The sequence below is a fragment of the Apiospora phragmitis genome, assembly GCF_038363925.1.
Source record: "Apiospora phragmitis strain CBS 135458 chromosome Unknown utg000010l:1.0-9815664.0:9184709.0-9829525.0, whole genome shotgun sequence".
Classification (NCBI taxonomy): domain Eukaryota; kingdom Fungi; phylum Ascomycota; class Sordariomycetes; order Amphisphaeriales; family Apiosporaceae; genus Apiospora; species Apiospora phragmitis.
The window spans coordinates 518,174-541,153 of NW_027117410.1; the positions used below are offsets into that span (position 1 = coordinate 518,174).

At 40.6% G+C, this 22,980-nt stretch overlaps 6 protein-coding genes across 6 annotated transcripts; 3 read left to right on the plus strand and 3 right to left on the minus strand.

The window, feature by feature from the left end:
- Nucleotides 1–708: 708 nt before the first annotated feature.
- PG994_012761 (uncharacterized protein) lies at nucleotides 709–1,196 on the minus strand (the record flags this gene model as incomplete). Its single annotated transcript, XM_066864170.1, has 3 exons — nucleotides 709–877; nucleotides 947–1,037; nucleotides 1,106–1,196. The coding sequence occupies 3 exons, from the start codon at nucleotides 1,194–1,196 to the stop codon at nucleotides 709–711; spliced, it is 351 nt and encodes a 116-aa protein (XP_066710318.1).
- Nucleotides 1,197–1,860, minus strand: PG994_012762 (uncharacterized protein; the record flags this gene model as incomplete). The annotated part of the gene is made up of 2 exons (XM_066864171.1): nucleotides 1,197–1,403; nucleotides 1,459–1,860. 2 exons carry the CDS (start codon nucleotides 1,858–1,860, stop codon nucleotides 1,197–1,199), a joined length of 609 nt encoding a protein of 202 aa, XP_066710319.1.
- A 10,030-nt stretch (nucleotides 1,861–11,890) lies between these two features.
- Nucleotides 11,891–12,990, plus strand: PG994_012763 (uncharacterized protein; the record flags this gene model as incomplete). Its single annotated transcript, XM_066864172.1, has 2 exons — nucleotides 11,891–12,288; nucleotides 12,342–12,990. 2 exons carry the CDS (start codon nucleotides 11,891–11,893, stop codon nucleotides 12,988–12,990), a joined length of 1,047 nt encoding a protein of 348 aa, XP_066710320.1.
- A 1,826-nt stretch (nucleotides 12,991–14,816) lies between these two features.
- Nucleotides 14,817–15,653, plus strand: PG994_012764 (uncharacterized protein; the record flags this gene model as incomplete). The annotated part of the gene is made up of 1 exon (XM_066864173.1): nucleotides 14,817–15,653. One exon carries the CDS (start codon nucleotides 14,817–14,819, stop codon nucleotides 15,651–15,653), a length of 837 nt encoding a protein of 278 aa, XP_066710321.1.
- A 740-nt stretch (nucleotides 15,654–16,393) lies between these two features.
- On the minus strand, nucleotides 16,394–16,843 carry PG994_012765 (uncharacterized protein; the record flags this gene model as incomplete). Its single annotated transcript, XM_066864174.1, has 1 exon — nucleotides 16,394–16,843. The coding sequence occupies one exon, from the start codon at nucleotides 16,841–16,843 to the stop codon at nucleotides 16,394–16,396; it is 450 nt and encodes a 149-aa protein (XP_066710322.1).
- Nucleotides 16,844–17,539: 696 nt separating this feature from the next.
- On the plus strand, nucleotides 17,540–22,598 carry PG994_012766 (uncharacterized protein; the record flags this gene model as incomplete). The annotated part of the gene is given in 11 exon segments (XM_066864175.1): nucleotides 17,540–17,577; nucleotides 17,735–17,918; nucleotides 17,939–18,217; nucleotides 18,265–18,324; nucleotides 18,382–18,570; nucleotides 18,631–18,758; nucleotides 18,809–18,951; nucleotides 19,002–19,835; nucleotides 19,877–20,718; nucleotides 20,769–21,336; nucleotides 21,355–22,598. 11 exon segments carry the CDS (start codon nucleotides 17,540–17,542, stop codon nucleotides 22,596–22,598), a joined length of 4,509 nt encoding a protein of 1,502 aa, XP_066710323.1.
- Between the last annotated feature and the right edge of the window lie 382 nt (nucleotides 22,599–22,980).

Here is a 22,980-nt window from a genome sequence, read left to right on the forward strand (position 1 = left end):
CTGGGATCGGTTCGCTTAGCCAGAACGCGACGGGGTTTTGAAACTTTGTCTAAAAGCTGTGATGGACATGGGATGATCTGGGGGATCGCGGGGATCGCAAGCTTACAGGCTCTACCTATATAGAACACCACATTTCTCACCGGCATCCTTTTAGTGAATTTTGTCAATACGGTCCAACACGGCACAGTCTCAACGGCTCGTCAGATGTACGTGGTATCAAGGTTGGTCGGATAAGGCGTGCAGCGAACCTGCATGCAATGATGGGATGATTGCGATTTTAACTCTCAGCCGCTCGCCGAGACTCCATCGTCACACCGCATGCTGACCAAAGTATCGGCTCCAGTCCTCCTTGAGCTGATCGACGGGCATGTTGGCGTATAGGGTGCGTCGGAGAGTCGTCGGCACGTGTCTCTGTCCCACCGCCGACTGCTTGCAATTGAGGCTCTGCAGTCGTGTCGTCCGAGCCATAACTGAGTTCGCGCCGTCTGCACTTGTCATGGGAGGCCCTCGAGGCTAATTCTTGGTACAGTACCAAGAAAAGTTTATTACCTTAAATTGGACAACACCATGTCAACTATCGGACGAAAATAGGACAGTGGTTGCAGCTGAGTTCAGTTCAATGTCCAGGGATGTTCGATTGATGAAGTCATCATGAAATAGCCATCTCGGTATTGGAACCGGCTTGCGGCATCGTTGCCGATCCGTTCCCTAGAAAACCAATTTCTTCATCCCTTCAGCGCAATCGGTCACCGCTTTCATGGCTTCCTCGCTCCACGGGGCCATCTGGAGAAAGCCATGGGTGAGGTCTGGGTAGTGGTGCCAATCGACCTGGTTTCCCGCTTTCTGGAGCTTGTGGCCATGATCAACGCCCACATCCCTGAGCGGATCAAAGCCACACGCGAACAGTGCGGCGGGTGGAAGCCCCTGAAGATTTTCCAGCTTTTACGTGCCGGGCGAGATGTATCGATAAGCCGGTGGGTAGTACTTATTGGGGGCACGAGGCAGGTAATGGTCGGCAAATGAGAATATGCCGTTACCTAGATAAGTATTCCTTGGTCAGAATCTGCTGTCACAACAAAGGGGCACCGGAAACGGCACCACTCACACTCCAAGTAATAGCTAGAGTTGTTCTCGGAAGCCGCGGGGGTGTCGAACGGCAATCTGGCTTCAGGGTACAAGAGGACCTGCCCCTTCATCTATTTCTTCCCCTCGTCCTTCAGTCGCAGGGCTAACGCAGCCGTCATATTGCCGCCAGCTGAGTCACCGCCCCCGAGGATGCGATCGCCATCTATGCCGCGCGAGTTGCCTTCCTCTCCTTGTACCCATGCCAAGACATCTTCGTAGTCATCCAAGGCATGCGGAAAAGGGAATTCAGGCGCGAGGTGGTGCTCGACCCCGATCGTCTGGTATAATCAATATCAATCCGCAGTTAAATCCTTTAGCAAAACGACAACTTACAATCATATTAGCCTTTTCAGCGAGCAGCCGCAACCCGTTCTCAAACTCGTCCACGCTGCCGACCGTGTAGCCACCGCCGTGCATGTAGACGAGCGCCGGCGTCTTGACGTCGCCCTTGCTCCCCACGCCGCGACGGGCGTCCTCGAAGTTCTGCGGGTAGAGCAGCCGCACGGGCACCGTCCCGTGGCGGCCGCGGACGGCCGCGAACTCGACGCGCCTGATGGCCGCCTGCTTCTCGCGGGGCAGCTGGTGGAAGCCGAAGACCTCGAGGTGGTGCCGCCGCTCCTCGTGGAAGTCCACCTGGCCGCCCAGGTGCAGCGAGGGGTGGTCTTGGAGGAACTGGCCTACGGACGAGGACAGGGTGGTGCGGGTGCCCGTCATGGGGATTTCTTTGGATGGCATGTTTTAAAATAATCTGTTGCAACTTCTGGAGCAAATGTGAGCGCAATGTCGAGAAAACTCCTCACATTGCACCGTGAGCCTGCTGTGTCCTTTATAGTATCGGCGCTGATGATTTGGTGACATCATCGACCTCCTATTGTCAGAGAACACTCACCTATCGTCAGAGAACACTCATCATTTCGGTCGCGCCACTTTCCTGAATACTAGTTGGTATCTTTGGATATTTGGTATTGAGCAGCGTCAACAACGCAACTAATGCATTAGATGTTACGCAATGGCTACACAATATCATTGAAGCCTACATACTTCCTAGAGATACTCGTTATTGATCGTTGCCAAACGTGGTGAAGATGCGCAGTGCTGCGATATGGATAGCTAGCGATCCAATGTGGCATTGGACTCGTATGTCCCCATATTAAATAAGTAGGTAGAAACTTATTTCATACGCCATGATTCGAGACCACCTGGATGAAGAAACACATGGTGAATTGAACATCAATCAATCCAATCCTCCCAGTCGGAGTCTGACTCAGTGTCCAACGTCGGATCATAATTTAAAGGAAGACCAAGATCGATGGCAGTCTCATATGCAATGCCATGTTGTATGTCGACATCCAGGTCTTTGTTGGACTTCATCGCAAGGAGTTCTTCACGGCTAGGCGGCCCTCCTCTTTGAATCGATTGTTCCATGAGGTACTGGAGAGATTTTGCCCGGTGAGGAGGGAACCACAGCTCTACTAGTTGGTGCAGCGAGAATGTGTATTCCGCATTGCGACTTTTGAGAAGGTGTCCTTCCAATCTCGTAGGCAGTAGACCTCGCGGTAGAATAGCATAATTCCTCCCATCATGATCTTGGCACGGTCGTGGCGCTTTCCGACCCTTATTAAAATAAAATTAATTATAATCAGCGAATCGAGACTAATACCGAACGTATCGAACTTAAATAAACCGATAACTTTAAACCCCGAACTATTTATATATAAAGAAGTTTTTTAAAATATCGGGATTTTTTTAATAGTTTAGAAAAAAAAAACGTTAACCTCGCTTTTTAAAAACTTAAACCTTTAAACATATTTTTTAAAAAAAATAATACCCGAACTATTTATAACGTATTTTATACGATACTTTTTAAAATATTATATATTAAAAATAAAGAGAACCTTTTTTATAAAAATCGTTTATTACTAAGTTTAATAAATAAACCGAATATTAATTTAATTAAATTAATTATACGTTTTAAAAAAACGTTTTTAATTATTTTAAAAAATACAGATTCGATATATTAATGAACGAATCTTTTAAAGCTAAGCTTATAAGCCTAGTATTACCGGCCGCTCTTATATATTAATAAGACCGATCGATAAAACCGACTTCGAAAACTTAAAAAAGGATATTCTATACTCTTCCCGAGAACAAATAATCGAACAACCGCCGCCTAAGCGAGAAATACCCGGTCTCTATACGGAGTAATCGTCCGCGATATTACGGGATACTTTAAGCCCGATATCTAACCTTAGATTCCTAAGTACCTAAGCGTTATAAAATATCGTCTCTTTTCTTTCTCTAACTCTAATACCGCCGGATTAAACCGTATAATTATCTAGTTTAATATATATTATAAAATATAATATCTTTTTAAACCGAGTTATATATAATAATAAAATTAATTAAAATAAGGTCGTTACTTTTTTAAAGGTATAGAAAAAAGAATTATATTAATAAGCCGTATAATATCTTTTATAATAGAATATAGATATTTATTAAAATATGCTAACGGTTAAATATATTAAAGAACTAGTATTATATAATCTTTCCGAATATTATTTCCGGCCGTGCGGAGGTATTCTATTTTAATTATATCGGACTTAAAAAGAAATAAAACGAGATATATTACTTTATAAACTCGTATTTTAGTACGATAATAAATTACGTATAATATTTTACGAATTAAATAATAATTTTTTTATACGAGCAAAAAGTAAAAACGTTGAAAAGTGATTTATTAAAGTTTTAGAAATCTTATTAAATAAGCTTTAATTTATATAACGAGCCCTCGGAAAGATATTTAAAGGAAAGATCGCTTTTTATACCTTAATTATACGAGCTTACCGAGGAGTTCCGGAGCTTATACCGACACTTATTAATTAAAAGTTAATATGCGAAGCGTTATTTTCGAACTTTCGCGTATCGTTAAATATAGTTATAAATTAAAGGCTCTCGAAATAATATTTAATAAAAGAATTATATTAAAACCCGGCTATAAATATATACTTAATTAATAAACAGTTTATAAATAATTATACGAGAAAAAACTAACTAACTTATAATAGTAGATTACCATATAGTAATTAATTATTAAAATAGAATAAAAATTAACGACTTACAAATATATCCTAGTTTAAGCTATTATATAAGAATTAGTAATTCGAATAAAGAACTTACTAAATTTATTATAAATAAAGCTATTAATTAATAAATTACTTAATTGAAAAGCGATTTTATATAATAATTTAATACTTTTAAGTGTATAATAATGTTAAATAAAAACTTTTTATTTAAGACGGATACGAGGATTTCGTCCGAAACTAAAAAAAGAAAAAGGAGGAGCTAAAAAATAACGAAAATGAGTACGATTATTTTAATTTAAAAACTTATAATAAGGTATTATTTATTTAATAAACGCCGCGTTTTATTATTAATTTATTAACGAGGATATTTATTTTCGAAATTTATTATATAAGCCGATTAACTTAACCTTAATAGCTTATATAGCTAAATTTATTAAAAAGAGTTTTAAAATATCGGCGCCGCTTTATTCTTAATAATTAAAAAGCTTTAAATAAAGGCTTAACGTACCTCATAAGCGAGCTACATATATAAGCGAGCTGCGTATTTTTAATTAACTTTCTTATAATTAATTTTATATTAACTTTTCTCCTTTAATAAGTATAGAATTAAAAAATAAAGAAAAAAGGTTTAATTTAGCGCTTTAAGCGCTTTAAAATAACCCGAAATTAAGTGTACGAAAATTTATAGCGATATATTATATTTTAAAGTTGACGTTACGTAGCCGACGACGCGGAATTCGATTACGATCTAAAATCTCTATAAACTTTCGAAAGCTTTTTAATTTTAAAGAGGAATTAACTATTCGATATATTATTAATTTAAGTACGCGATCGTTTTTTCCCCGGTTAAGTAATATAAAAGATATAGCGAATCGATTATTTAATTTACGTAACGCGGGACGCGTCGGCGTTAATTAGGCTTTTAATTTTATACGATAATAATTAAACCTCCGGACGCGTTTTAACCGAAGAATAGATTATTAAAAAGTCTTTTATAAAAATCTTAACGCGTATCGCGTATAGTTTATTTTCGTACGGAATATAATTAATAAGTATAGGATATAAAAAAAGGATATATATAATTTTAACGAGACCGGGTTTTTTATAAATTAAATCTCGTTCGAAATAATCGTAACCACCTCCGATCGACGTGGAAAGCCTAGGGTAATATAGTAAAAGAACCGGGAATAAGTTATAATTATTTAGGGCGTCGGATTAAACGGTTACGCTATCCCTCCGTATATTATTTTTACCGGGAAAACGCACCTCTCTTCTTAATATAAAAATAGCCTATTACCGAAGGATTAGGTGATCGTAGTTATTAAAAATAGTTAAACTACGAATAAAAGAGGCGAGGACTAGATTCGATACTTTAATTAATATATTAGGTCTCGTACTAAGGGTCGTTATCGCCTCTTAATCCTAGACGGCTACGAAAATTATTACTTAATAGCTTTCGAGCTTTATTATAAAGAGAACTTAATTATTATATTTTATATATTTTTTTATTTCTTATATAAGCTCTAATTTTTTAATATTAACTATTTTTATATATTAAAAAGGGCGTACGAAAAAGAAATTAAAGGTTTTATACGGGCGTATATTATTTATATCTTTAAGGAGGACTTCTTATTAACGTTTTTAAAAGCGTTCTAAGCGATTTTTACGGTTTCGAATATATAAGAAGGCTTTAAAAAATAGGACTCGTTTTATACGATCCGGAATATATTATTTTATAATTAAATATAAAGTTACATATTTTAATACCTCTAAGGACGTTTTTTAGCCTATTTATCCCTTAAGAATTAAAAACTTTAAATAACTTAATTAAAGCTTAGTCTTAAACTAAATATATTCGAAACCGTATTATATAATATTAAATAACTTTTTAACGTTTATTTTAATTAGTTTTAATTAAATCGTAAAGGTTATAACGTAAATTATATACCGAGTTACTTTTTTAAAAAGTAAAAACGCGATACTTTAAAAAGTAAATAAAATGTTTAGCCGGCGCCGCCGTACGAAACAAAAACGGCTATAAAATAGAAAATCATTTCGTATATAAATTAAAAAAACCTATAGTTTTAAAAGGATATTAATAAATAGTTATAAAACGAATCGCGTCGAAAGAGTAGTTATACGAGAACGTTTAAGACACGCTTATAACGTTATAAAATCTGCGGAAAGCCCGGGTATAATACGCGTACTTATTAAAATAATATAAAAACCTTTAAAAATAATAATTATTAATATATTTAATTAAATTAATTTATAATTTATAAAGCTTAATAATAAAAAGTGCGCAGCTCGTTTATATACGCAGCTCGCATGTGAGGTACGTTATAAATAAACCGGAAGAGGTCGCCGGAGGTGTTAACATATATAGCTTTATATTTAATTATAAAATAATATATTCTAAATTATATAATATAAATACTACCCTTTAAAACCCTTTTTAAATATTTAAAACGATAGAAATAGCTTAAAACGCTTTTAAAAACGTTAATAAGAAGTTTTCTTTTAAAATATAAATAATATACGCTTATATAAAACCCTCGATTTCTTTTTATATAACCTTTTTCATATATAAAAATAACCGATATTAAGAGGTTAAAGTTTATATAATAAATAAATAAAAATATAAAATATAATAACCGAGTTTTTTTTATAATAAAGCTTGAAATTTATCGAATAATAGCTCTTATAGCCGTTAAAAACTAATAAGTAATAAATAATTTTTATATAAAACTTCGTATATTTATTAAAATATTAAATCTAGTTCTCGCTTTTTTTATTTATAATTTAACCGTTTTTAATAATTACGATTACTTAATCCTTTAATAATAATCTGTTTTTATATTAAAAAAAGAGGTAGGTTTTCTCGATAAATATAATATACGAAGGAATAACGTAACTATATAATTTAACGCTTTAAATAATTATAACTTATTCTTAATTCTTTTATTAAATTATTTTAAACTTATCATATCGATCGGAGGTTATAACGATTATTTTAAACGAGATTTAATCTATAAAAAAGCCGGTCTCGTTAAAGTTATAAATATACTCCTTTTAAATCTTATATTTATTAATTATATTTCGTACTAGGGTAAACTACGCGCGATACGCGTCGAGATTTTTATAAAAGACTCTTTAATAATCGATTCTTCGATTAAAATGCGTCCGGAGGTCTAGTTATTATCGTATAAAGCTAAAGGCCTAATTAACGCCGACGCGTCTCGCGTCGCGTTAAGGGAATAATTAATTCGCTATATCTTTAATATTATTTATTTAAAAGGGAAACGATCGCGAGTTTAGTTCGATTATATACCGAACTATTATATTTTTTTTAAAAATAGTAAGCTTTTACGTTAATAATTATATATCTTATTATAAAATACCGCCGCGATATTAAAGACGTAAAGTTATATAAAAGATATTATAAATTTATATTATAAATTAGAGATTTTATTTAAAACTATTTCGAAGCGCTTATAACATTAATTATATATCGCTTTTTTTTTAATTATTAACTATAATAAAATAGTAAAAAAGAGATAAAATAAACTTAGCTATTAAAAATTGCGTGGAAATAATTAATTAAACAGTGTAGTTAATTAAACTATAGGGTACGTTAACGGTATTATATTAAGTATTACGTTTAAAAAAATCGTATAAACCTTAGAATTTTAAAATATATTAATTTATATAAATTCGAAGTCTTTTTATAACTACTTAGTTAAACTAGGTATAATAAACGAAAAGAGGCTTATAATTAATATTATATCCCTCTGAAGAGTTATACGAGAAAAAGGAGATCTTATAAATTTATTATATTAATAATAAAGATAACCCGGTAAACGCCCTTACTAAGGTATCTTTAAATAAGGCCCTCGAGTAAATAGTTTTAATAAACAGCCTTACCGTACGTATAAAAGCGTATATCGAAAAGCTGGACTTATATATCCTCGATAAAATATAACGTATCGCGATATACGACGGCACCCTTATTATTATTACTATTTTTAAACCGTTTTTTTAATTTATAATAAGAAATAATATATATTAATATATAATAACTTCCTTTATTACGGTTATTATTATTAAACGATTAAATAATTAATTAAAAGGATTTATTACTCGATAAAATTAACGTTAAAAAGGTATAATATTACTTATATGGCTTAAATAAGCACCGAATACTAGATTAGCGTAACTCATCCGTACGAGACCCTTGTTACGAACGGGCCTAACTTATGCGACTAGCCCCACCCCGGAAACGGCGCCAGGATAACCCGAGGCGCTTACTAACTCAACCAGCCACACTAATTACGAAAGCCACCTTACGAGCCCCTCTATTAATAAGACCCGTCTATTAACAAAAGACCGTTAAAACTATCGAAGTCCACCAATTACGATAACTAACACCACGATGACCGACAACAGCACAGCTACCCCGAACTAGCACTTAAGTGACAGCCCGGGATGGATAGCTAGGAATGGATAAACACGACGAAGCGATACTCGGTCACGTGAAGATACTCGATAAGGACGCCGCGTAGTGGAACCTTGGCCAGCTGCTCAGTAATGCTTAACTAAGCAATACTGAGCAATACTAATCACGACTGAGCAATCGCGAAACAAGTACCTATATTAATAAAGGAGGGATTAGATATATAATAAAGGACGTTCCCTATATATTTTATATAGATACTCTTTATTTTAATAATTTATTTAAATATTAATCTAATTTATTAATAAAGTAAATAGCCTTAACGACTTTATTATAAATACTTTTAAGTTTACGCTCTTTAGTTACTTTTATTCCTACGGCTATTACATATTATATCGGTAAAAGGCGACCTTTTACCGCACGTTTAGATACTCTCTCGTATTATTAAACATAAACCTTAGTACGTCTTACTAGGTTTCTTTTAGAACCTCGATAGCGTTCGTTACAACCCTCGAGAAAAGAAGGCCCGTATTTAAAAAGGGGAATAGGCTAATTTTATCGCTAAAATAAAAAACTACTAATATTAAAACAGCTAAAACTAAAGCTATTTATATTACTTTAAAAAGGGTATTACGTACCTGCGCGTACGAACTTATTTTTTATTTTATTAAGAGGGGTATACAATACTCATCGTAGCTTATATTAAAAATAAATAATAAAATATAGTAATAGAACACCACTTAAACCCCTACTTATACGTATATACGAAAGCTTATTTAATAAATTATAATAGAAATAATAAATCACGAGGTAATATATACTAATATATAACTATAATAATAAAATTAAAAGGTGAAATAAATAACTTAATATTAAAAAATTATTATTAAATAATATATATTAATTAATTAAACTATAAACTCTTAAATAATTAAAAACATTAATTACCGGCTAGTTATAACTAATTAATTAACTAATACTAATCGGTTAATATAATTAATAAGCTAGCTAATAGTGCTACGATCACTTTATATAATAGCGACCTTAAAAACTAATAATAATACTATATAATAATAATATAAATAATTTAATTAAAAAGTAATACAAAATCTTAAAAACACCGTTTTAATCTTAAAACGCTTTTATAATACTCTTAATCTTAAATTTAGAGTTAGATTTAATTATAACGGCTTCCGGCGCCGACGATAAAAGAGTAATAGCCTAAGGTTTTAATATAACGCTATTTATTTCCCTCTTAACTACTATAGCATCTCGTATACGCGTAAACTTTTAATTAAGGTTAAGTATTACTCTTTTCCTCTTTTTACCTCTTTTTTTTAAATTACCTTTTAAAAATAACTTCTCGTGCTCTAATTAGCCGATCTAGCCGTTTAAAATATCTAGACTCTTCTAGAGCTTCCGGAATAAAACCCGGCGTATCGCGCCATCGAAAATAGCATTATCACCATTAAGCGTATCCGCTAACTCTTTAATTTAGCGGCTAGTTATAAGTATTAGTAACGTTATAAAGGAGAATTATTTATTAGAAACGTTAAGGGGAGGCTTAAATAGTCCTGCCTCTACCTGGTCTTTTATCCTCCGGTTCCGGCTATTAAGGGGCTTATCAATATCGCGACGAAATATACTAGTTACGGCCTAGCCGCTAGCTATTATATATAACCGAGAAATAAACCTTTTAACTAGCTCGTAATATTAAAAAAAAATCTTTTTATTTATATTTATATTATTAAACCCTATATAATATAAAATTATTTTTTAATAATAAATATCTTTTAATATATTAAAGGAATTAAAATTTAAGGGTTATAATAAGTACGACGAGTATATCGAAAAGAAGAAAAGCTATATCTTATATTTTAAGCACGTTATAATAAAGTCCTCGTTTACGTAGCTAGCGTAGCTATTTAAAATAATAAGCCGCCACTAGTCCTTGTTTTTAAGCTTTATATAAAGGATGAAGACCTCATTTAACCACACTAGGGCCAGCTCTTTATTAGTCTAGCCTTTACTTTAGGGGATGCCGTAAAAACCTAATCCTCTATGGTATCCGTTAACGAGTCCTCCTCCTCTAGAAACTATTACTACTAGACTCATTAACCTTTAAATATAATAAGAGGAGGCAAGGCTCGGCTTAAAGCGTTATTATATTCGATTATAAAAGCCTATTCTCGGTTAAAAGAATTTATAACTAATATTCTCTTTATTTTAATAAGTTTAATAACTATTATATTCGTTTCACAGCCGAGCTAGTTACCGATCTCGTCGACGTTAAACCGAAACTCTAGAGGGATCGATTTTAGAATAGGATTATTAAGCCGCTCGAAAAACTCGATAATTTTTTTACGGAAGTTACATTAAGCTTTAAAAAATTTATCCTTTTAAAAAAAGTAATATCGATAAATAAATAGCGAGTAATAAATCTTTTAACTTAATACTTATCGAGTATTATATTAATCCCGTTAATTTAAAAAATCCGTTAAGCGAATATTTAAAAGATAACGTACGCCGGTAAGTAGTTTAAATTATATTACGTAAGGTATTAAGTCACGATCTAAGACTCTTCCGCTATTATTAAAGCTTAAAAGGATTTATTTCGTTATTTTATAGTTTTACAGGTGTAAATCCGAGCCCTTAGAATTATTTTAGGGACATTATGCTTCTCAGCGGCTTATTTTATTAACAAGCTATTTATAACATTTTAAATTGCGCGTTATAATATTAACTCGTTAAGTTTACAGCCTATTAAAAAGAGGAAAAGAAAAGAAAAAAGATGGTATTATTTAATTAACTATAAATTAAAAGTTAACTAGTTTATATACTGATTTATATATAGTGCTATTAAAGGCTATCTAAATTTAGGGGTCGCCGTTACATGGGGTGACCGTAGCACCGTCAGCTGGCTTACATTGACAGCCTTGAGCTGAAGGTCCAATCAGCCATAAACAATGGCGAACAATGCCGACAAGGCAATCACTCGAGGCGTTCTCTTGTTTTAAACCCTTCTCATCACTCAGTAATTCGTCGTGCCAATGAAACATGGCCGATTAATGAAGATAATGCAAGCGAACTTACCCTTCTCTGGCAGTCATAAGACCCCCCAGAGCCTGACTAAATGTCGGCAACCTTTACCCATTTTCCTCACCGGAACACCTCCAGCAGCTCTCACAGTCCGCGGGCTCAACAAAAGGTGGTGTTCGTTCCATGCAAAATGGACCCCTTCGCTGCCATCGGGTTTGTATCCTCCATTATCACCTTCCTCGATTTCGGCGCCAAAATCGTCAAGACTGCCAAAGAGATCCATACCTCAGCGTCGGGGGCAAGCAAGGACAATGCAGATCTAAAGGATCTCACGAAGAGTATGGAAAAGAGTATGGAAACTCTAGCGCTGGATCTCAAGCCTCCCGATGGCCCCGCCAACATGACCGCCAGCGAGAAAGCACTTGCTGAAGTCTGCACCGAGTGTGGAGGCCTGACGACAGACCTTCTAAAGGATCTCAACGACATAAAACCTCACAACTCGAACTCCAAGCACAGCAGCCTAGCAGCTACATTCCGCAACTTCAGGAATAAGAGCAAGGTGAAAGAGTTGGATTTGAAGCTAGACAAGTGTCGGGGGATGCTGCAAATCCAGCTGGGAAGACTGACACGGTATTTTTGAGCCCTTGGTCGCCTCTCATGGCCTTGGTGCTTATTGGAAGAAGACATGAGGTAGACCAAAGGCTCGATGATATTCTCAAGGCTGGAAACATCCACGAATCGGAGTTACGATCCCTGCGGAGAAACACGGAGGCGCTACGCTCGGGAATCACCGTCAAGACGCTTGAACCAAGCGCGATAGAACAACTCCGGCTGCTACTGGCCCTGTCCGACGAAGCGATCGAGAAGGCTGCGCAAGCTCTGGTCCTCAAGCACCTAGAAGATAAGAATATGGATCTCAGGTTTTCCGACATACACCGAGCTCACACAAAGACGCTTTCCTGGATATACGATGGATTGGACGAATCCTTGCGTTCTACTTGGGATCCATACAGCAAGCACCGAATATCTGAGGCTACATTTGACACAATGGCAATGGCCCGTTCTGACTACATCTCATGGTTAAATAGTCGTTTGAATAACGACAAGGCTATCTTTCACATCTGTGGGAAACCAGGAGCTGGCAAGTCTACTCTTGTGAAGTATCTGTGCACACACGAGGCAACAATGAATGGTCTGAGAGAGTGGGCGGCTGGCAAAAATCTTGTCGTATGCAAATACTGCGCCTGGCAACCTGGAATTGCCATCCAAAATACCATCAAGGCCTTTTAAGGACACTACTTTATCACATTCTTCGACAGGCCCCCGACTTGTGCAGTGTTGCTTTCGCAAACCAGTGGCACAGCGTCAAGATGCAACACATAATTGACAGTGGCCATGATGAGGTATGAAGAGGACTCGATGCCATTATGAAAGACAAGAAGACGGTCGATAATCGCAAGTTTTGCTTCTTCGTCGATGGCTTAGACGAGTTCCACGAAGACCGTGAGGATTTGATCCAGCTCATTCGAGGTTGGGCTGGATCTAACATCAAGCCGTGTGTTTCTAGTCGGGAATTGTTTGTTTTCCAGGTAAAGTTGGAGCTTTGCCTAAGCTTAGGCTGCAAGATATCAACCGTTGAGACATCGCACTTCGCATCAAAAGGATGGATTGGAAACCATCGAGGAGCTTGAGTGTAGAGAAGATAAAGACAAGATGTCAAGGCTGTCAATATACTAACCACACTAACCAACTGGTATTAGTTAATTATATAGTCATGACTAGCCGGTTAATTAATATTTTAAAGTATTTAAAGACTTATAGTTTAATTAATTAATAATTAATTAATATATATTATTTAATAATAGTTTTTTAATATTAAATTATTTATTTTAATTTTTAATTTTATTATTATAATTATATTATAATATATATTACCTCATTATTTATTTTATTTAATATTATATTATTTATTATTATTTTATTTATTATTATATTATCTTATAAGCTTTAATTAATAACGGTTTTAAATTACAACGTTTATAATTTAATAACGGTCGAAGGTTTAATTTAATTAACTTAATAATAATATTTATTAAATATAAATAAAGTTATAATATTATATTTTAATAAAAGGCGGCTTTTAATTTAATTTACCGGTTAATATAAAATAATAACATTAAAAATTATCACGATATATAATTAAATTTAATAAAAAAAGCTTTATATTAACCTAATACACTTAAACCACTAGGTGGCTTACCAAGGCAATCTCTTGGTTAATTAGTGTAATACACCAAAAAGCTTTTGGTTGGTGGCTCACCAAGGCTGTATGGTTGGTTGGTTGCCACTCATGGTGGTTTCGGTTGGTGCATTGACAGCCTTGGCACCGAGCCACTAATAAGCGCGGCAACTGGGGCATCCTGGTGCTTTGTATTCGCCAGTACATTCGGATAGCCGGAAGAGCCCAGTTGCGGCTCAAGCCACAGTAACTATTCTACATTGAATAACAATTCCACCTTTACTCTGGCGGCACCGACTGTTTATCTTGCCGTTATACGAAACGCTCCTGGCGAAGCCACATTGATACTATAAATAGAGCACGCTAGAATGAACGGTGTGGCTTAGCAACTAGATTAGCTTACTACAACGTTCAATCATACTACTTGCATTAGGCCGGCAATCTACCAGCTCTAGCAGGCCTGAGAAAAATTAGCCCGAATAGCTTAGCTATAACGGCTAATACACGACGATTACTACACTTTCACCTCGATATGGATCATGAGCTTCGGCTTCTAGACGCATGGGTCATTAGTTTATAGAGGGGCTAGGCACCTGCCTTGTCGTCCCCGGCAGGCCTCGAAGAGTTTCCCTTCGGGTCCATGTACCTCCCCCGCCAATGACAGTGCATGGTTGAAGAGGAGCTAGTACGAACAGGCGTTAGTACAACGCTACCATATCATGCCAGTAGGGAAGGGATCATCATTCTTCCAAGTCTCTCCAGTCCAACTCTACCTCACGTCCCTCTCATGCTCAACATGCTCACCTAAGATCTCAAACTCCCAAGATTCTGGATTCGCAATATCCCCACGAAGAAGATCTCAAAAAATCCTGCTGTTATGGGTCCTACCATCGTCATTTGTTCTGGTGCGTGGCCACTAGAGTCATTCTTCCAACCTCTCATCCAAGCTTTCAAAGCTATTGGCCAGGATGCGATATGCAAGGTCCCCCAGAGCTATCCAGCCGCTGATCCCGACAATCCACCTGAGCACAATTACGATAGTGTCTTTCTTCGCACTCACGTCCTGAACCCGCTCCTGGAAGAAGGAAAAGGCATTGTCATATTCATGCATTCTTATGGGGGTGTGTACGGGCCCGAGTCTTTGGAGGGCACCAGCAAGAAGGAAAGAGCGTCGAAGGGGTTGCAAGGTGGCGTAGTTGCTGTCATTTTTGCCGCCGCCCACATCGCCTTCAAGGGGGTTAGTGCCATTGACGCCATGGGACTCGATCCTGACAACCTTCCGGACTACTTGGAACACGATGTGCGTAAACCCCGAGCGAAGACACGACTACATGCTCACGTGAGACCAAAGCTATCCACGGACCTTGTGGGATTAAAGAAGGCCGCCTCCAAAGCCATGCTATTCCATGACCTCCCAGATGAGGAGGCCGACAGGCTAGCAGGCCTACTTCCTAAGCAACCGTTTACCTGCTTCTCTACGCCCGTACAATGGGAACCTTACCGGGATCTCAACTTCCAAGGACTTCTGGGGTATATCCACACAGAGGCAGACAGAATACTACCGCTGGAGAGGCAGAAACATTACGTCGAGATTGCGGGGATCGAACACACCTACATGATGGAGAATATGTCACATTCTCCGCATCATGAGCAGCCTGGCCTGCTGGCCAAGGTTGTTGTGGACATGATGAAGACAATCTATGAGCGGAAATGAAGACGGGAACGAAGAGCCAATGTTTCGGATCGACCTGATCAAAATTTATAGATATGGCTTAGGCACAGTCCCAATCCGTCATGCATCATGGATAGGATGGTGAGATGCTGGTAGAATCACCTCAGTGGGTAGAGGAATCACGGTAAACATTCCGTTATATGCCCATGCAGATAATCTATTCTAATGAAGGTTAGTCAGTTGCCAGGCAACCTTAGCATGCAGAACCGAAACGCTTACAGGTAAGTAGAGTTTCATAAGACCATGTCCATTGTGAACTACAGGTTGGCTTCCACGCCGACTCCTGCTTTGCTGACCAGTGATTTCATCTTATCTACAAATCTGCAAAAAGAATTAGCCAGACCGCCGGGCACGTAAGGTTTGCGTACTCACATTCCGCGAAACCTCTTGTCTTTGAAGTACATGATAGACAGGAGAGCATAGTACTTCATGGAATACACATGATTTCGCCCGTCAAAATCCACCGTAGGTTCTGACATGCGCACGTGTTGGAAATACTCGCGGATGGCGGCTGGGCCGAGCTTGTACCTCGGGTTCCGACAGATGCCTAGGTCAGCTGCTCACCCGGCAATTCATCAGTATCTCATAGTCTCCAAGGGGGGTTCATTTGGAAACATAGACTGTACCTTCGTTATGGCCCCAGTAAGCGCAAGAGTCAAACATGATCAGCTCGTCCGTAGCGATCGCAGGCTTGATGTTTCCGGGCCAGAGATCAGAGTGGATCAGACACGGCTGGATGGTTCTTCCATCAGACTCCAGGGGTCCAAGAAACCTGGGATCACCTGAGTCAGGAAAGCCTCTTTCAGCTGTGTCACCTCATCGTCTGACCCATGTAAGAGTTCGTCCTGTTCAAAGAGGCTCTCCATGTGCTGCGCCCAGAAGGCCTGCCATGACATGTTCCACGTGTTGTTGACTGGCACATTGGCCAGGTGGGTGGTCACATGGAAACCAAAGTGGCCGGTAGGTGATTTACCCATACTGTTGAGGTGTAGTTGGGAGACAGTGGCGGCCCAGTCCTGTGCTGTCGGAACGTCGTCATACATCTCAACAAAACCACAAATGTAAAAATGCGTGTCTAGATCATCCTGATACGTCCCCCAGCCCACGGGACGAGGAGACTGCTCCGGGAAAACGCTGTACAGGGCCTGTTCGGCTTCGAAGGTCCCGTTCATCATGCGCTTCCCAGTATCCCCAGACGCGCCCTAGCCTCCAATCAGTATTTTCTATCCCCGTAAAGGGGGAAAAGCTCACGGCCAACCTTTTTGAAGAAAGAGGCGGCCGAGCCATTCTCAAGTCGAACTTCAATCTTGACCGTCCCAACCCAAAGGCTCTGCCCTGATGGAGTTACTGACAGTACTGTGCATCCTTTTGGGAGCTCTAATGGGATACGTCAAAAGGATATGATCTGGCTGGTCAAGTTGAACGTAGGTGAGCATACTTTCGACTACTGCCTCGTCTAGGCGGACATTCTTTCCAATTGGGTCGGCTTGCTTTGGTCTTCGCTTCTCCATGATTGGCACTTGGTGTCACTCGTCTTATGTGGAATCCTCGCAGTTTGGGTAACGGAAGGCGTAGTAATGTGGGAATCATGGAGATATATATTCCGCTCCCCCTCTGAACAAGACCCATTTCGGCGGGCTGTCTGTTTGGGGCCCCCTCGGCCTGGGATGATAATGACTGGGGGCGGGCTGCCCGTGTGTCGCCGTAAGCGCCGACCACTCACTTTTCACGCACACATGGACTAATCGTAACCGATGAGGATAGATAAGCGTGCAGCGGACCGTGATGATCTTTGCCTTAGCAGCCTACCCGGGCGCCCGGCTTATCTTTGATACGACCCAAGGCAGGACTTGGCCAACGCCCCTGCAATGCGCCTCATTACCAAAGTCTCGGAAAATGATTTCTGGTGAGATGGACTCACTTCGCACACTCAAAGCAAAGTTCAAAGTCCGAAGTATGTGATAATTGCACCCGTAACGTCAGTAAGTTGGCAGTAATCTTATTATTCAATGTCCGGGATATCACATCTTGTCAGTTACTGATAGGCACTGTCGTGCATATAGCCGCCACCTCCAGGTGTTGGCCCCGCTCCAAGCCGATCGTCGTCACTGTGTTTTCATTCAGAGTCGGCTACGCCGCCTGAGCAGTCCGTCGCCGAAAACCCCAACCTCAGGTGTTGACGTCAAGGGCCCTATCGGTCTAAATTTGCTTCATGAGCCATCAGAACCGAGAATCGACTTCGTATTAGTAAGCTGAAAGATTCCTAGAGCCCAACAACGCATCGACTCGAGACTGACCAATATCGTCAGGTACATGGGCTCGGTGGCGGCTCCAAGAAAACATGGAGTTCCTCACCTGAACCGGCTATGTTCTGGCCCCAAGAGTGGCTTCCTAGCGAAACTGGTTTCAAGCACGTTCGACTGCATAGCTATGGGTATAACTCGGAGTGGACAAGTAAAAGAGAAAGCCGCTTGACGGTACACGACTTTGGTCAGGCCTTGTTGGCAGACTTGCACAATTCGCCATGTCTACGCAAAACTAGCGATGTAAGTTCATCAAGTGAAGACACGAGTTAAAGAGATACTCATTTCAGAAAACCCAGACACCTATCATTCTCGTTGCTCACAGCATGGGCGGTCTCGTGGCTAAAAAGGTAAGTGTATCAACATCCAACGGCAACACGTGTTTGAGCTCACTAGGGGGTAACTAGGCGTACTTGTTGGCTACTCGGGATCCGACATACCAGGCTATTGCTGATCGAATCCACACGATGTTCTTTCTTGGAACACCTCATCGCGGTGCGGACTCGGCACAAATGGCAAAGCTGCTCATTTCCTCGGCCTCTATGGGTGCGAAAGCTTTTGTTGATGATCTCCTTCCAGGGTCTGGAACTCTAGACGTGAGTATCTAGATGTTTGGCAAACTCTTCAGGTTCGTATACTTTGGCACCGCTGAATAGCAAATCAATGACGAGTTTCGACACGTTTGCGACTCGCTGCATCTATGGTCATTCTTTGAAAGTATGCCGACCGATTTCGGCGTTAAGACCTCATTTGTTGTGGACAAAGACTCGGCTATTCTTGGCAAGTCAGCACCTGCTTGTGCATTCCTGAAGAATATATGCGCTAACGCTTCAGGATGAAAGGGCTTCCCCGAGAGCATACACAGTATCTCCAAGCTGATCATCGTCGTATCTGTAAGTTTGACAGTCTGATCGACCCAAACTATCTGATCTTGATACGATCTTTCGCTGCCACCATCGGAGACATTGAAGCAGACGGTAAGGCAAACCCTGAGGCATTACCATCTTAGATTCTGACCATTGCACAGGCAACTTCCAGATGAGGGAGAGGCACAAAGCTCAGATGAAGGCAATTTCCTCATTGACAGGGGTGGATCAGAGGCAGGACGCTGATCTACTTGTTACAAACGAGAAGCAACACCATGGCTCTTGCCAGTGGTTGACAACTACTGCGACTTTCCAAGACTGGCTGACGGTTGATACTACCGCCACCTTTACTGACCCCTTTTCAACCGATCAAGTGGAACCTACGCCCAGACTGTTCTGGCTTAATGGGCGACCGGGTACTGGCAAGTCAGTGGCGGCTGGTCATGTCATCAAATACGCGGAAGCTTGCAACTTCGACTGCAGTTTCTATTTCTTCAAGCATAACGACAAAGCTCGCTCCAACCTTCCCAGCCTCCTCCGATCGTTGGTATTCCAGATGGCACAACACAGCCTCGATGTTCGACATCTGCTTGAGGTCATGATTTCTGACGAGGAAACCATTAACATGGATGACTATCATGCAATTTGGAGCAAGCTTTTCGTCAACAAGCAACACGCCAGGTTCTCTGAGATCCATACCGGAAACCAAGGCTCCTTGGCAGATATCGAGCTCTTCATCAAAGCAAGATGTCCTCAGAGCAGCGATACTTCATCGTACCAGGACCTGATAACACGTATTCTTTCGAAGTCCAACGGCATCTTTCTCTGGGCGTCTCTGACAGTTAATCGCCTAGAGGAGATATACAGTCTGGAGGATATGCAAGAGGTTCTCGGCCAAATACCTGCCGAGATGAACGAGTTTATCGCGCATCCTCACATCCGTTGCTCGGTCGCCAAGCTACGAGATAGTGAAAATGCATCCTCAAATGGGTCGTGTGCTCGCCCACACTGCTTACCTTCTCCGAGGTGCAAGAAGCTGTCCGATTGGATGTTGGACGAACATTGACTACTACATCGGCTCAACTGGAGGCAGTGTGTGGACATCTTGTGTCGATTGACAAGGATTCAAGAGTGTTTGTCGCACACCAGACTCTATCAACATTCTTGGCACATGAGAGAACAGAGTTTTGGATTGACAGATCTCTGGCGCACGCTCGGGTTGCAGATATCTGTCTTGGTGTTCTGTGTGGAAAAGAACTCGCGCCACCGCGTAGCAAGCGTATTGATCACCATGGAGCCCCAGGCACGCCTCTTTTCAATTATGCGAGAGCCCACTTTGCCTTCCATCTCCTCCATTGCTCTGCATCGGTTGAATCATCACTGCAACTGTTATGCAAGTTCATTCTGACGAACAGCCCGACGTGGATCGAGAAGACGGCGGCAAGAGGTGACCTGTACACTTTACGCCAGACTGCCCTCCGGCTGAAAGTCTATCTTAGTCGTCTGGCAAAGTACCACTCTCCCTTGAGCCCGGAGGTACAGACTATTGAGCGTTGGAGCACTTATCTCACGCACATCATAGCAGCATTTGGGCACAACTTGCTGACCTCTCCATCGTCTATCCACTTTCTTATACCCTATTTGTGTCCCAATCGGTCTCTTACCAAGAAGACTTTTATCAAGTCTAGTAAGAAACTCAGAATAACAGGACCTACCAAGGATGACTGGGACGACAGGTTGACTTGTTACATGTTTCCGGAAACAGCTTCTGCGATAGTGTGCTGCGACAAATCCATTGCCATTAGTATCGCGAGTATGATACATGTGTACAATAGTAGCACCTTCAATCTGGTCGCTACCATGAACCACGACAAGAAAGTGCGCCTGCTTGCTTTCGACCATATGTCATCGATATTGGCATCATGCAGCGCGAGGAAGCTGACGCTTTGGAAAGCTGGCCGGGCCCTGAGAAAACATGGACGAGCCTCTGGCCCCGCTCCATCGACTTCACTGCCAGTAGCATGACGTTCAGTGCGGATGCTAAGCAACTGGTTCTCAGCGATGCTCAGGGATGCACGCTCAGTTGGCACCAAATAAGCGATGGCGATCAGGTCCATGTTGCTACTCTTCGTTCCCTGTCGGATTCAGAGTCGTCCGACGATGGAGATTTCGGTTCAGCTCGGTGGATACCTTCCGAGAAGATCCGTCTTGACCCTGCCCAGAAGCTGGCAGCAGTATCTTACCGCAATGCGTCGATATCGATTTGGGATATTGATTTACCAGAGAAGCTGGGAGATTTTGAGAGAGAAGGGTTCGAGGACGTGTACAGCACACCCCAGGCCCTCGACATGATATTCAATCCCATCCCCGAAGTCGAACTTCTGGCCATATCATACAAGGATGGTGACCTGATCACCTGCAACCCATGGAACCTAGACCAGGTTGGCCACCATCATCTCCAAGCTTCCTTAAGCGTTCTATCGACTACTTCAGATGGTTAAATACTTGCTGGAGGCGATGAAGATGGCGCTGTGTATCTCTTTCTTTTTGAAACGCTTCAGCCTATCTACCGGATCGAGCGACCCGAGACACAAATGAGGATACAAGAACTTGTCTTTTCGGCAGACAATCTCCGTTTCTTAGACATCCGAGGGCAATGCTGTAACATATGGGAACCGTTCATTCTCGTACCAAAGGAAGGCTCAGACGACAGCTCTTCGGAGCCTTTTAGCGAAGCTCCGACATTACGAGAAACGTCGGGCACATCTGCATACACTTTCCAGTGGGGAGAATCCATCACTTCCATGGTCTCCACAGCGAATGGAGAATACATGTTTGCAGGCCGGCAAGATGGAGCCATTGATATATGTGAGGTCAGAACAGGGAAGACTTTGGACCAACTGCGAATTCATGACCGCTTCTCCGACATAACTACCATGGACTGGAACGACCAAGAGAAAATGCTCCTTAGTGCGGAGATCAGCGGCCGCTGTATCCTGTCTCGAATCACTCTCCCAAGCCGGAATGGGCGGGCACACGCAGAAGTTTTGACAGACCATCGAGAGCACACTGCAGTCAGGAATGCAGTCATAAGTGCGGATGGGCTTTCGTTCCTGGTAATCACGGGTACTCAGGCCAAAGTGGTTGCTCTCGATGCTTCGACCCGAGGAGTAATACAACTGTCAGCCTCTCCCTATCAGTATCTGGGCCAGATGAATCCTGGATCACATTGGACATTCGTGGATGAGAAAGCTATCTATTTATTTGAAAGCCAGACCCTAGCAGGGGTAGCGACCTATCCACTGATACGCAATGGTTCGGTGGACATCGAGAAAGGAGATGAGAGCCAATGGATAGTCAAAAAGGACTCCAACATGCTGATGAATATCCTGAGAGGCTCTCGCGCGACAGAGATTGAGGTGTTCGACTGGGCGGGCGTCACTGAGGAGAGCCAAGCCCAGTCCGGTGCGACATCCCACATGATCAGTCTGCCGGCTTCAAAGTGCATCATCGGCATGCTGAAGTCGTCCCTTTACTTCATGGACCTATCTGGTTGGGTTTGCTCGGTAAACCTCAAGAATGTTAATACCGCCGGGACCTACTCGCGTCATTTTTTCGTGCCCCTGACTTGGCATACGGGGACGAGTCCTAGTATGACGGTCATATCAAAGACCACAGTTGCATTTGCACGGGGCGAGGACGTCGTTCTGTTTCACGGGTTCCTTGAGTTTGAGGAGAAAGTTGCTTTGGGCAAATGAGTGTCTGGGGATGAATTTGAACGGGATCATAGAATGAAAAGCGAATTGAGAACTTCCAGTTACTGTGTGTGGGCAAATCTGCAAATGACTGCGTAGACACGTAGATGAACGGCCCTTGGTATTGCGTTACAAGTATCCCCCCCCCCCCAGCTTGATGGACGGTCTAGATTGCCAAACAGTGTTATGCACACCCGGAAGCGGAATGAGAGACAGGAATGGCGGTTGGCCAGGGGCTTCACTGTACCCCGCACCGCCCACGAGCGCATGTTGGATCTGCCAGCCAACTGCAGTGTTGAATTCTTACCAATCTCTGCGAGAAGTTCCAAATTGTCTCTGTCTGTAATTCTTTTTTCTCATATTATGGTTGTTACTCTTATACATT